Source organism: Trachymyrmex septentrionalis, unplaced genomic scaffold, assembly GCF_001594115.1.
Source record: "Trachymyrmex septentrionalis isolate Tsep2-gDNA-1 unplaced genomic scaffold, Tsep1.0 scaffold131, whole genome shotgun sequence".
NCBI lineage: Eukaryota > Metazoa > Arthropoda > Insecta > Hymenoptera > Formicidae > Trachymyrmex > Trachymyrmex septentrionalis.
The window spans coordinates 718,610-733,116 of record NW_017304450.1 but is presented as its reverse complement, the minus strand read 5'-3'; the positions used below and the strand labels follow the sequence as shown (position 1 = coordinate 733,116).

Below are 14,507 nucleotides of genomic sequence, written 5' to 3'. Positions count from 1 at the left end.
ATATATTTTTATTTTTTGATATCTGAAACTTCTATTAAAAATGATAAAATTATACGTTGTATAAATAATTATACGTACATGTCATAAATAATTGTTTTATTGTAGTAAAAATTTCAATATAATCACATATAAATAGGAAAATCAATAATAATTCATATTTCTTGCGTATCTCATAAATCTAAAGCTCCGATGTCATTTTGATATTATCGGATTTCAAGTCAGGAATCAAGACTTGTAAATTTCGCAGTTTCGTTTCGCATTTTTAATCATGGGCACATTAACGGACGAAACAGCGAAGAGATCCACATGGAATTTTCTAAGAATGAAAAAAAAAAGAGAGGAGAAGGGGAGGGGGGAGGGTAAAAAAGTAAAAAAAAAAAAAAAAGAAAAAGAATCGTGCGTGGAAGAGCTACAGGTGGCCTGGCAATCTCCCCTCCCTTTCCGAGACTGGAGCGGCGGCCGGCGTGGCGGCGGCGTGGCGTGCTCTCCCAGTTGACACGGTCCTGAAGAGCCGCTCACGGCACGGTACGACGGTACGGCGAATCATCACGTGACTACGCTGCGATCCGAAGGCGAAGGGAATGCCAGCATTGCCAGCATTGCCAGCGGCACTGAGCACAGAGGCCGCGGAGACGAGTGGAGCTGAGAGCGGCTCGTGGGTCGTGGTGCGGATTGCGGACTGCGGGACTGCGGTGCGGGTGGTGGCGGGACGAGACGTCGAGACGAGGTAGTGGTAGTCCTATGTCCGGTAGGCTGACGACCGGTCGCGACGACCAGCGACGACGGCGACGGCGACGGCGACGACGACAACAACACGGACAGTCGGAGTACGCATTGCGAGTTTCGTACTAAGCTGTACAAAGAGCCAAAGAGGGTCACGCTGAGGCGCTGGCCGCCGCTTCCACGCGCATAGCGGTACGCCACAGTGAGAGAAAAACAATCGGACGAGGCGGATAAAGCGCGTAGGAAAATGCGGACGCGTTCCGTCGACGATTCGTTCGATCTGTCGTGATTGTTGTCCGCCGAGGAGGAAGACGAGAACAGCAAGGAGAATTGCGGATTTCGCTGGCGCGATGGACGCGTTCGGCGTGTATCAAGTGAGTGCCTCGACTCTCGAGTCTCCTCCCAAGAGATATGCTCAAAATGGCCTTGGCTCCCTTTTTCTCTTCATCTCCCTCTCCCGCGACCGCTCGTGTGCTCCGTTGGGAAAGCGAAGTTCTCGGAGAACGCGAGGTGTATTATGTATAATATACGCTTCTCTGCTGCACGCTGCGCCGCGCTACGCCGCCCCTCGCGATGACATGACAACAGCGTCAACAGCTCCGTCGTTCGTGGGTGTCTTGTTTGGATGACCAATATGTACATGTATCATGTACGTGAACGCGCGCGAGAAATACACCCGCGTCCTGATGCCTGATGCTCGCTCGGTCTGCGTATGCATATACAAATACATACATGCGTGCGAGCGTGATGTCATGTCGCTGTGTGACCTAACCTAACCGCGAACTAGAGCCTGTCTCAATCACGCCCATTCTTGGTATTTCCTACTTTGCGCTTTTAGCGAACGGCGTCGTCTATGTTTTTGTTCCGCGCGTATAGCTATATACGCGGATATAGGTTGTCTCCAATGCTCAGAAGCAGCATCGCGAATTATTTTCGTACATTTTCCCTCTGACACATTATTTTAGGCTGTTTTTGAATTACTTGAATACTAACTGTTGTTATTGTCAATTGTTAGCTTGATAATTCAAAGAAGAGTCAAGTTACATGGAACATACGTTAAATTATTGCTATTTATATTTCACATCAATGTATTTTTATAATATTCAAATGACTGCTTGTGTGTAAACGATAAATAGATTTCTTTCAGTATTATATTTTTCGAGTCTTATATTCATTGTTTCGCTTTAATCTATTATTAACTTTTAATCATAAATATCTCTTTGAATATAATATTATACACATTATTCTATATATCTATTATGTACTTGTATATATAATCTCTCCTGTGGAAATTAGAGATTAGATTTCTAATCTTATTGCAGATTAGAATTTATATCTCGTAGCAAAAATTCCTTGATGTTGTATCTTACATTAAGACTATATTGATTTATATAATTTTCTATAATAAACATATGAAATATTTAGTATTGGAAAAAAATATATGGAAAAGAGATAAAATTGATTAATCTATTTTATAAAAAGTTCAATATGAAATATACTCTTTAATTACGTAAACGATGTATAAGGATGGTTTGTATATTTTATGATAAAATCTAGCAAAAAGTATGTATGAATCTTTAAGAAATTTTGAAATAACTAAATAAATAATTAAAATGTTTTTTTTTTAGTTCTCACAGGGCCTTACAGGCAGGCCGGAGTTATATCAGAAATCAAACAGGAGCAGTCATTCGAGTGACACAAGTTCAGCATACAGTGGATCCGACACTATGACATCTGTACAAAGTTCATTAGATGCAGATCCTGATGAAGTGGATTTGTCGGGTCTTGTGGAGTCCATTGTTGATAGCGATGAGGAGGAAGATCTGGCAGAAAGCATGGATGTAAGTATTGTTTATTCATTTTATTGTTTCCTAGAAATGCATTGGATGCTATTCTAATGTTTATTGTTGTGATATTTTAGAGTTTAACGGTACGTGATCCGGTACGAGAATGTTTAGAGAAGGATCCTGTTGAGAGAACGGAAGACGACATAGAGACGCTTTTAGAATTTACGCAACAATTGAAAGCTTTCACAAACATGACTTTGGCTGTTAGAAGAGCGCTGTGTGCTGTGATGGTGTTTGCGGTAGTCGATCGTGCTGGAATGGTGGTCCTGAATGACGGCGAGGAACTCGACAGTTGGAGCGTGTTAATCAACGGTGCTGTTGAGATTGAGCATAGCAATGGTGAGATTGAACAACTCGGTCTCGGTGATAGCTTTGGTATCTTGCCTACTATGGAGAGGCTGTTACATCGTGGAGTTATGAGAACAAAGTTTGTAATATATGATATTCTTTTCTACCTTCATATAGGCCGCGATGCCTAGAAAGATACAGAAAAGTATAAAAAATGCAATTTTCTGTTTGCAGGTGCGACGATTGCCAATTTGTTTGTGTCACGCAAGCAGATTATTTTCGAATACAACATCAAGGTGAAGAGAATACCAGGAGACATGAAGAGAATGGAAGGGTAATTTTAGTGACTGAATTGCGGGGAGCTTTGGATGGTGCAGCGCGAAGAGGTCACGTAGTGATTCGGGGAACGCCAGAGCGTTTGATGTTACAGCTCATTGAAGAAAACAGTATTACAGATCCTACTTATGTGGAAGATTTTTTATTGACTCATCGAACGTTTATCGATAGTCCGTTGTTAGTCGCAAGTCAATTGTTGGAGTGGTTTGATCAAGCGCAAGTGCGAGATCGCGTTGCTCGCGTTGTGCTCTTATGGGTGAACAATCATTTTACCGATTTCGAGACTGATCCAGCGATGATGGAATTTTTAGAAGCATTTGAAACTGGACTGGAAAGAGAGAAAATGTTAGGACAGCAAAGGTAAATTTCTGTTTTATTTTTTCAAAGGAAATATATTAAAACATATTAAGGAAAATAATTTTAAATGTTATTATTTATAACTGAAATTTCAGGTTGTTAAATATTGCATGTGCGGCGAAAGCAAGAACGCGGAATGTAACGTTAGCCAGGCCAAACAGGGATGAGGTCCTAAATTTTAGCATTTTAGGAGGATTTGAGAGAGGTTTTGGTATATTTATCTCAAAAGTTGACAAGAGATCCAAGGCTGAAGATGTCGGTTTAAAGAGAGGTGACCAGATCTTAGAAGTAAATGGCCAAAGTTTCGAGCATGTAAATCATGCGAAAGCTCTTGATATTTTGAGAGCTTCTACGCATCTCAGTATAACTGTAAAATCTAATTTACTTGGTGAGTTTAATTTATAAATTAGAAATAATAGGAAAATATTCTCTTTTTTATCTTCAATTTGATCTTACAGCTTTCAAAGAAATGCTTCAAATGCCAGATAATTCTCCGAGACCTCGTGGTAGAACAAGTAAGCCGGAAATACCGAGGCTTCAATCGGATCCACGAGCTAGATTATCAACACATGTGGATCCCATGACTCCTGTAAATCCTTTAAATCCTATGATTGGTGGAGTACCATTATTAATCCCGGACAACAATGTGTCACCGTGTAAAGACTCTAAAAAGGAGCACAAAGGATTTATGACTCTTGGACCTAAACGGCGATTACAGAAAGCACTTATGAAAATGAACATACTGCCAAAGAATACGATCAAGTGAGTCTATTGATTGAAGTATTGTGCACAAATAATAATTAAATTTATACGAATCTTTTATCGGCACAAAATATTTTTCAATATTTTAATAGCGACGGTGTACATTTGGATGATCCTCTTGCTCCACCGCACACACCACCGGGAACAGGGCTTACGCAAACTACTACTAATTTATATCATTCGAAAAGTAATCCAGATCTTACGTCGCTTTATTGTTATGACGACTTAAGGGCAAACGATTATCCTGAACATGTGCTCAAGGTATATAAAGCTGATCAAACCTGCAAATATCTTCTTATTCACAAAGAAACAACGGCGCATGAGGTAAATAAATTAACATTGCTAAAATTGAGTAATTGAAGAAAACACGAATTTTGGATTATACATACATATAATGATGCATTAATTTATTGTAGGTAGTAATGCTTGCACTTCAAGAATTTGGCATAACAGAAAGTAGTTCAAATTTCTCTTTGGCGGAAGTAAGCGTCGGCGAAGGTGGCATGATTAAACAGCGTAGATTACCAGATCAATTACAGAATCTTGCTGAACGGATCGGATTAAGCTCTCGATACTACTTGAAAACTAACGGAATTTCCGAAACTTTAGTAGCTGACGATCAAGCTCCGGAACTCATTCGAGAGTCTCAAGTACACTTTCTGCAATTGAATGCCGTAGAAGTAGCAATACAACTGACTCTGCAAGACTTCAGTATATTCAGGTAATTTAATATTTCAGATTATTATTTCATGAAATGTATAAAATTTGCAAATTGTATTTACAATTTGCATTTATTACATATTTTGTTACAGACAAATCGAGTCCACGGAGTATGTGGATGACTTGTTTGAATTGAAGAGTAGGTATGGTGTGCCTATGCTCAGTCAGTTTGCAGAACTAGTCAACAGAGAAATGTTCTGGGTTGTAACGGAAGTTTGTTCGGAACATAATCTCGTACGGCGCAGTAAGATTATAAAGCAATTTATTAAAATAGCGCGTAAGTATTTGGAATCTTTTCCTGTATTTTTATCTCGTGTATATTTTGCATCAGTAATGTTTTTCTGTATATTAGGTCAATGCAAGGAGTGCAAGAATTTCAATTCCATGTTTGCAATCGTATCCGGTTTGGGTCATGGCTCAGTATCGAGATTAAGAGCTTCATGGGAAAAACTGCCAACCAAATATCAAAGATTATTCAGTGATTTACAAGAATTAATGGATCCCAGCCGTAATATGAGTAAATATCGACAATTGGTGGCGTCTGAACAAACGCAACCACCCATAGTGAGTCATTCTTTTGTAATAAAATTATCTTTTATTAACATTTACTTCTATACTTTATAATATTTTTTATTTATTATCTGTTTTTATTATTCAAGTTTGTGTACTATATTGACTTTAAATTATTAGCGAGAATTTAATGATTATTTCAGATACCTTTCTATCCAGTCGTGAAAAAGGACTTGACCTTTATACATCTTGGTAATGACTCAAGAGTTGAAAGTCTAGTGAATTTTGAAAAACTCAGAATGATCGCGAAGGAAGTGAGAACATTAACAAATATGTGTTCCTCACCTTATGATTTACTAACTATGTTAGAAAGGGGTGGGCAACCACCAAGTTCCGCGATGGTAGCTCTGAACCAAATGACTACTGGCAATCAAGGTGAGTTTCTTATTTTTTTTTTTTACTACATATTGAGTTAAAGATGGCTTGAAGTCGAAACGTTTGAACATTGAAATTAATATATATGAATATAAAGTAATTACACTAATAAAACATTGTAATATTATACGCTCATAATAACTGCGGTTACTCTTATTGGCATTTATTTAATACTAATTTGAGTTTTTTACGTTGTTTTTTTTTATTATTTCTGATTTAGGTTTCAAATGCAATATTTATACATATCGCGATTTACAGGTGGCCAAACTGCAACGGTGAAACGACGAAAAAAATCCACGGCTGCACCAAATCCGAAAAAAATGTTTGAGGAAGCACAGATGGTTCGAAGAGTGAAGGCCTATCTTGCGAACATGAAAGTGATCACCGACGAAGAACGGTTACATCAACTTTCTGTCGATTGCGAACCACATGCAGGAGCCGTTGCAGTTGCAGCTGCGGTACCATTGGGTGGCAGTCGGGGAAGGAGGCATCCGTCGCCTACTTTGTCGACTACCAGTAGCGCCAGTAGTACCAGTGAAGGCAGGAAGAGTATACAAGGTTGGGATGAATTTGCATACTCAATTGCGCTGTAATATATTTTTTGAAGAATTTATTTTGTAATTTGTATTTATATATATATATATATAATGGATATTTTAGGTACAAAATTCGGCGCCGCGTCACCACAAGCAGTTAGGAAGATGTTGGCTCTGTCTGATCCTCACAAGACAAGGCCATATCAACCTAAGCACTGTGCACCGCCGCTACCTGTACCGGGATTAGCGTTGCATTCGAGCGGTTTAGAACCTAGTCCAGGTGCACATAGAAGAGTAGGATCCGGCAGCAGGGTACCAATGCACGAACGATCCCACAGTGATACACCTGCCAGCTTACCACCGCCTGTCGATCTCAGTGCAGAGAGCAGTAGTGTAACTAGTTTGAGCAATCTCCAGCCTCTAAGAAAAACCTTAACAAGTGGTGAGTACGATTTTTTTTTCTTTATAAAATGGTTTGAGAAGCGAGATGCTGTCCGATACAATATTTTTTTTTTTTTTTTAGAATTTTTTTAAAGATACATTTAGATGGATGTGTTCCGTCTAAATAAATCTCTCAGTTATTTTATTTTGCGTACTTTCAATAGCTTTTTGTTTATGGATCATATTGACTTTCTAGATCATATTGACAGACGGACAGATGTTAATCGATTAAATTGATTTAGACACGCATCTCGCAAAGCACTATCACGCACTTTCGTTGCTCGTTACTTACACTGGTCAGGTCTCGCAACAAGGAGTCTCATTATTATGCACGCTGCACAGCCGTTTACGCAATTCATAAATGTTCCATGTTATTTAGTTGATTCATATATACACGACACTCACACGCATCTTGTACGCCGATTACTATAGCGCGAGCTTTTCTTTTCAATCCGACGTCACAAGAAAAAGAGGGATAGAGAGAGAAAGAGAGAAAGAGAGAGAGAGAGAGAGAGAGAGAGAGAGAGAGAGAGAGAGAGAGAGAGAGATATCTCGAACTTAATTTCACGAACTGCGGCTTCGACTCAAAACTTTCATACCATGGGACATACGGAGTTGTATTTTAATGAGATCGGTGTAATGCGCTGCATTCGAAGTAGAAAATTTTAAATAAATTCTGATAATTTTAATAAAATATGTATTTTAATAAATTATGTAAATGTTATAGAAAATAAAATAATTTGCACAGCCGTAGTCTAAATTGAATGATTAATTAAATAATTTAAATGAGTATAAGCTGAACGTTGTATAGGGAATTAGTAAAATATCATCGGTTACTTTAAAATACGGCGTACAGTCGCGCACATAAAATAGATAGGAACGTGCGAGAGACGTGCAATTGGAGTGCGGCGAAGTAATCAGTTTAAATTAGGTTCTTGCATCGGCTCTCTTTGTGAGACAGTTTACTTTAGAACAAAAAGATACGGATTATGAATGAGGCGAATGAGCGTCGCGAATACAATAAAGACAATAGGATCGTTTAGCGATCGCGTCAAGGCGTAATCCCTCGGTTAGAACGTGTGTAGTGATAGAAGTGTCTTGGGAACCTGTGCGTAGGTTCGGTGACGAGCAGTGACAGTGGTCATAGCACTCAACTGGACAGCCACAGCGGGAGCAGCGTGGAAGCGGGCGGCAGCCCACCGCCACCGCAAAGACGGCACTCCGCTCTGCAAGGTACGTAATCAAAAAGGCGAGAGTGAAACGAGAGAACGGATTATGGCGAAGTGTGCTCGTGTGCTGTTCCTCTTGCCCGATCCGTAGACATACCGTAGTAGAGTAGTAGAGACATAGTAGTTTCTTTCGCGGTGTTCGATGCTATCGGACCGGAAATTGGCATCGAAAATCGAATGTTTCTCAGCGCGCTCATGACGAAAACTGGATACATTTTATTATATAAGATTTTTATAGTTGTTTACACACCTGTCCGTTTATATTTATATTAATTTACATTGGCTTTAATTTTTTGCATTATCTACTTTTATGTTGTCAGATGGTTACGTGTCAGTCGTTTTGTATTGAATAAAAGTACTGCTGATATTATTTAGAATCGAGACTAGTGCATTATTTATTTTGGTGTGTCTAGATTTTCATGCTATAGAAATATGAAAGTGATTTTCGTGTTTGATGCTGTAGCGTTGAGAATTAAACCGTCCGAGATGTCTAGTATCTATTCTTGAATATTCACGGTTACGATTTGAGTTTATAAATTATTTATACAATATATATATATATATAAAATTTTAGTTGTTGCTTTCTGTTAAATATTAGATATGAAGAGTTTTCGTTGATGAATTATTTTATTTATTATAATTACTTGCTATGTCATTGGCTAAATTTTATCGCTGAAAAACGTATGTCCCATGGCCACGTACCTTCAAGTGTTAAACGGATTACTGTAAAATGTAAATATCATACGAGCACATAAAGAATGAAATATTATTACTGAATCTTGCGTGCCGTATGTTATATCGATATTCGCGTCATCGAGTGCTGCATATATAGCATAATAACTGTGCTTTTAATCGCTTTTTAAAGTTCCGACGCTTCTAAGATTCGCTTTACAGCTTATTACTACTTGCTTGATCACGCAGGCGGTATTTCATGCGTTATTCGTCATAATAATCATGTGCTTTTGAAAATATTTATATCGCATAAAGATGATTCGTTCCGAGGATTTTTTTCGCGTTTTCAGTAGCGGCACAAGTTTGTAAATTTTGTAAAAAAAAAAAAATATGTCGTATGTGGCCTCTGTATGGTGCAGGGTCTGTTATAAGAGGCGGAGCACCTCCGTTTCCTCACGCGGTAGCAGTGTTACCTCCGCTTCCTGCCAATCAGAATCACAACCACAATCATCATCACCATCATCACCATCACCAACATTATCACGATCATCTTCTTCATCATCATCATCACCAACCCCCAACTCCTCAAGGTGAGTTCGCGACTGCCTGCCTGTTTCGTCTGACTGGCCTGCATTGATTCATTGATTTTGCTGTCTTTGCTGCTTCAAAGCAGAATACATTATTTTTGAGGGTGCAAACAGTATGGCTCATGCATGTGAAACATGTTGAAGTGTTGCGAATGGTAGAAGTAATCTTGATCTTCAACGTCTCTTTATATAGCTTGAGCTTTGTAAGCAACTTGAGATTGCCTTTCTCGAGAAAAATCTGTGTTTAGTCTCTGGTGCGTGACGTTGCCGTGTCTGTAAAACTATCAATTATCGAACGAATCTGTTGGTACGCACGCTAGCGATAAATGTAGCACTAACGTTCGTTTCTAGTATGGCCTACAAATGCAACGCGTTGCATCAAACTTGTTCCATTTGCGTATTTGCGTACACCGTAGTATTAGCGGAGATAATTGAGTGTTCTTTTCAGGATACTAATATAAAAGAGTATATCTGTGCTTTTTCTTCCCTCTTGGGTAGATGGTGTGGCGGGTAGCGATGAATGTCTTTTGCGGATTTCATTAAACTCGCGTATCGCGTATTTCTCGCGGATCTCGCGCTATAAGCGCGATTATTTGTTATCTTTTTCAAACTCGTATCTATATAGTATACTCTTCATCTTTTTCTAGTCTTAAGAATTAGAAAAAGATGAAGAGTAAGTTGAACCGAGATTAAAGTTAATCTACATTAGTAAGAAACGAGCATCAATGATTATTCGAATGACGTAACTTTGTTGTGTTACTTCTAACTAAAGGATGAAAAAGATAGAAAAATTTCAATCAATATGGCCGTATTGAATATTAATAGAAGAGATGGTAACAACGCAAATGAATATTGCGTTACAAAAGTGTAAATAAATGCATAGAGAGTGAAGTAATTGTAAAAACGAGAACTTTTTATTTTGCTCTATTTTTTTGAATATAATTTATTTTGCAAGATAATACATTTAATATTTAACGTTATAGTTTTATATAATATATTTCGGCTCTTGATAATACCTTCTCTGTTAATTGAAATGAGTATATAAGCGGGAATAAATTAACTTACTTCTCTTAACATTCTCGCTCGTTTACAAACGTCTACGTTCGCGATGGCAGGTGAATTACTTTATCAACGAGATGGAGGATGTTGAGAAGGTGAGGAAAGGTGGCGCGGAACGAAGAGAAAGAGAGATCGAGAGAGTCGAGGGTTTTCAGGTACTACGGGATTAGGAGTAAACATGGGCCTAGGGATGCCAGCTCCGCTGCCACCGCCTGGAGCGGGGACGACGACCGTAATGACGACGATGGGTGCCATGGCGGGTAACATGACGTCGTCGATACGATCCGGCATGAGTAACGCACCGCAATGCCGTCAACCACCGGCGTACAAAGTTGCGCAGCAGATGGCGAGATTGCACAGACTCGGTCGTGCTAACAGCCACGAGGGGGTCACCTATCGAGGCACCGATCACGAAGATGGTACTACATCTAGCAAAATCGTTGTACCGTTTACACACGGTTCATACTCACCCTCATACACACATATATTCGGTTTACGCTCGTTGAGGCTTCTTACGTTCTCGTTGTCAACGTTCACGCACGAGGAGTGCTGATTTGTTGGTGAAAGCACTTTGTCAGCTCACTACTGTCAGAATAGCTTTCGTTAAAAAACTGTACTCTCACACGACTATTAATTTGCAACATTTTTATTACTTTTTCCTGTGTGATATTTTATTTTATCACACACACACACACACACACAAAACGTGCGTGCATTGAAAATGATTATATTATTTTGATATTACATATTTCCAATTTTTCTATATATACATATTTAAACAGATATGTATGTATAATTATATTTTTAGGACTATGATCTTTCATTTTGATATGTAATGCTAATTTAAAAATATTTGCAAGCCACTTCTTCTGAAATAATCTTCTATATTTTTAAGAAGACGCGTAAATACATGTGACGTACTTAATATATTGAAACGAAATCTTGAGCATAACAACAAATACATTTTTAAACACAATATTGAACGTAATTATAAATACAATGACAGTTAGCATTAATTAACGGATATTATGTGGTTATTAGTGCACAATGTAAATAAATACTATATTTAATATTTGTAAAATTAGCGAAATATCTATATAATATGTTTGTAAAATTTGTATTTAATCAGTGTGATCGTCATGTAGCACTCATTAAGCATAGTCACATAATTTTATGATGTATAATCATGTTTGTTTGCATTATGTCAATATTTATGTTAATGATCATTGCATAATACACAAGCTTGTCTATCATCATTGAATTTTGCATTGAAACGTTACGATATATTAAATTTTGTTTATCTTTTGCGTGATGCCTAGGCATGATTTGCTGCTTGTCCCTGTCGCACGTTTTATCCTTTGTTCATTTTCGTTTGCATCAACTATTTATTTTTTTCGAATTGATCTATTTTTTTTTTAAATAACGAGATTCAGAATTTGAGAAAGAAATGCAATATCTTATATTTATAGGCATCGCCTTAGATGAGAGACTCTAACGCATAAAGATATGAAAAAAAAAAATAAATTGTTCATATATGAGATGCGATAATAAAGTTTTGAGAATAATTTTGTTTTCACTAAAGTTCGATTTACAATATTTTAAATCATTATTTTCCACCGTTGTGTGAACTTGAATCTTCCCCTATCTGCATACGTAAATTAAACATCAATCATTTTAGTCATTGTACAAGTTCGTATAAAGACATATTTGTAACCCGTGTTACGAGAAAAATGGAATGAAATTTAAAACAAATCTAGAACATCACACATTTCCAAAATGAGAGAATATATAATATTTTAAAGATGTCTCCTTAAGACATCTTATGTCCCGATTGAACATGGTATTGTCTGGAAAAATCTATAATAAAATTTTTAGGGAAAAAAGTAAACTTCGATCAACTTTTCATAAATATTCGTTTACGGTTTGTTACTTTTCGCCAAAAATATTATCAGTTTAAAATTTGATTTTTTGGCCCTAAAGTTTATTCCACTTTTTATTAATACTGAATACAAAAAAAATTTTACAAAAATTAACTTGTACAATAACTAAAACGATTGATAATTTTTACCCTTTGCATGCAGATCGAGAGGGTCTAGATTGCGGGAAGTATCGGCTTACAGTCTTGTCACTTTGATGGAAACAAAATTATTCTAGAAATTCATCGTTACATCTTGTAACATACATTGCTTTGTGTGTTACACACACACACACACACACACACACACACACACACACACACACACACACACACAAAATATAATATTGCGTTATGCAGCATGGAATTTCTAGCAACAGCTTATATTTTTTTAGCAGAAATCTTGGCATTGTGAATCACTATAACATTGCATTGAAATATTTTTATGATATAATTTTTTATTCCGATTAGAACCGACATTATTAAATCAAGCAGCATTACACGCGTTAAATTCTATTGTTACAAATTAGAGTCTCTCTCGTCTACTTTGATCATATTTGGCACTTTAATATGTCATTTACTGAAACACGTTTTGAAATGTTGCAGATGACGAGGACGCTCAAGTGTCGGCGGTTTAAATGATCCACGAGTTTCGCCGAGTCTCAATTATCGTTTAGTTAATTTTGTCATACTGTTTCTTTTGCACGGCCAAAAGAGAAATCGTTGCCGGATGATGCCATGCGCGAACTATCAAGCGAAAAAAGAATGCAAGAAAGATCGATAACGCTTACGAACTTTCTTCCTTATAACGGCGAATGTCGTTTTGCATTTGTAGCATCCTAATTCGATGGTTTTTGGTCCTTAACATGTCATGACATTCTCTTGAGGCGTGGGCCAATTTTTCATGTCGATGAAACCTACTTAGACTTTACTACGAGAAAAGGCGTTTATTCTTATTTAAACAGAACGCTTGTCTTCCAAGGGTCACCGCGACGAACCTGAAGGAATCACCGAGAATCTCAAGCGTTAAAATATTTGTACAACGTATCGTGGAAAGCGACAAATAACTGGCAAATGTCGGTAAGCAAGAGAGAAAAAAGACGGTAGGAGAATACTTTTCTTTTATTAGACTGAAGAAACGTTTCTCAAGTAAGCGCTCGTGGGCTTTCACGAGGTAGCGAGAAGCGAATTAGATGAGAGAAGGAGAGAAAATTATCGTAATATTCTATATAAATGTGTAATAAAACCAAGTCCAAAGATGTTATATATATATATTGCGTGTCGCCAGAGAAAGTATGACGGCGTGTCCTGTAATATATACTTAGTAGGCTAATATTTAGTGTCCCATAATAGCATAAGTTGGTGTAAATAGCGTAGTATTATAGTAATTAGGGAAGAGAAGCAGAGAAATTACGAGAAATGAGACAAAGATTCATTATTTAGAATAGTGCGGTTAGCTTTTGTGTTAAACACAAAAAAACAATAGTTTCATCAACACACTTTATATATTTAATAATTAAAAAGATTCGTCTTTTTATCAGTAAAAAAAAAATGGAAATGTCTCATAATCGTTTTAGATTTCGTTTACGTTAATCGAAACGGTTTATTCCATTTTAAGCGCCTTCCTTTTAAAAAATTTCTATTGCCAATCTGACTCTGGTACAGACAATTCAAATTTTATAAGGAAAGTTGATGTACTTTTACGCTTTCGCGAATTTTAATAACGACGTAATCAAGTACAAAAGAAAAAGAATTTCTCGAAGTCTACGATCGAGGTAATTATTTTTCACGTAATCTTTTTAAGCGTATTCGTTTACACGTCACGAAATTATATACTTTGCTCCATTTATTTTTATAGAATGCATAACTAATTTTAACTTGTAAATGAATTATTATTTTTCTAATCTTTTTTTATTTTTCAACCTTTAATTCGATACTAATTTACATCGATATTATCATTGGATTTATATTCTTCGTTATTTTATAAATAATTGGGATTATTTGTTCCAAGTGTGTTAATCTGCAACATATGATAGAAACTTGTTCAAATCGTATCTCGTAGAATTCGAGAATAAAGACAAAAATAAGAA

At 37.1% G+C, this 14,507-nt stretch overlaps 1 protein-coding gene across 13 annotated transcripts in view; it reads left to right on the top strand.

Moving 5' to 3' along the window:
* LOC108757008 (rap guanine nucleotide exchange factor 2-like) overlaps window positions 1-13,909 on the top strand; it is a 98,873-nt gene extending 84,964 nt beyond the window's left edge. For 3 of the 13 annotated variants that reach the window (XM_018501235.1, XM_018501244.1, XM_018501234.1), the window contains 14 exons: window positions 2,352-2,564; window positions 2,645-2,997; window positions 3,093-3,554; window positions 3,647-3,939; window positions 4,010-4,313; window positions 4,406-4,637; window positions 4,730-5,034; window positions 5,126-5,310; window positions 5,386-5,597; window positions 5,747-5,978; window positions 6,237-6,536; window positions 6,639-6,956; window positions 8,072-8,188; window positions 10,658-11,198. In XM_018501235.1, coding sequence (XP_018356737.1) covers window positions 2,352-2,564; window positions 2,645-2,997; window positions 3,093-3,554; window positions 3,647-3,939; window positions 4,010-4,313; window positions 4,406-4,637; window positions 4,730-5,034; window positions 5,126-5,310; window positions 5,386-5,597; window positions 5,747-5,978; window positions 6,237-6,536; window positions 6,639-6,956; window positions 8,072-8,188; window positions 10,658-11,055 — 3,924 coding nt within the window. In that variant the 3' untranslated portion in view covers window positions 11,056-11,198. Of the gene's footprint in view, window positions 1-518; window positions 534-649; window positions 1,098-2,351; window positions 2,565-2,644; window positions 2,998-3,092; window positions 3,555-3,646; window positions 3,940-4,009; window positions 4,314-4,405; window positions 4,638-4,729; window positions 5,035-5,125; window positions 5,311-5,385; window positions 5,598-5,746; window positions 5,979-6,236; window positions 6,537-6,638; window positions 6,957-7,151; window positions 7,447-8,071; window positions 8,189-9,275; window positions 9,447-10,558; window positions 11,199-13,023 lie in introns of those variants that run through there. The other 10 variants (XM_018501238.1, XM_018501236.1, XM_018501240.1 and 7 more) reach the window with 8 other exon arrangements.
* Window positions 13,910-14,507: the final 598 nt, after the last annotated feature.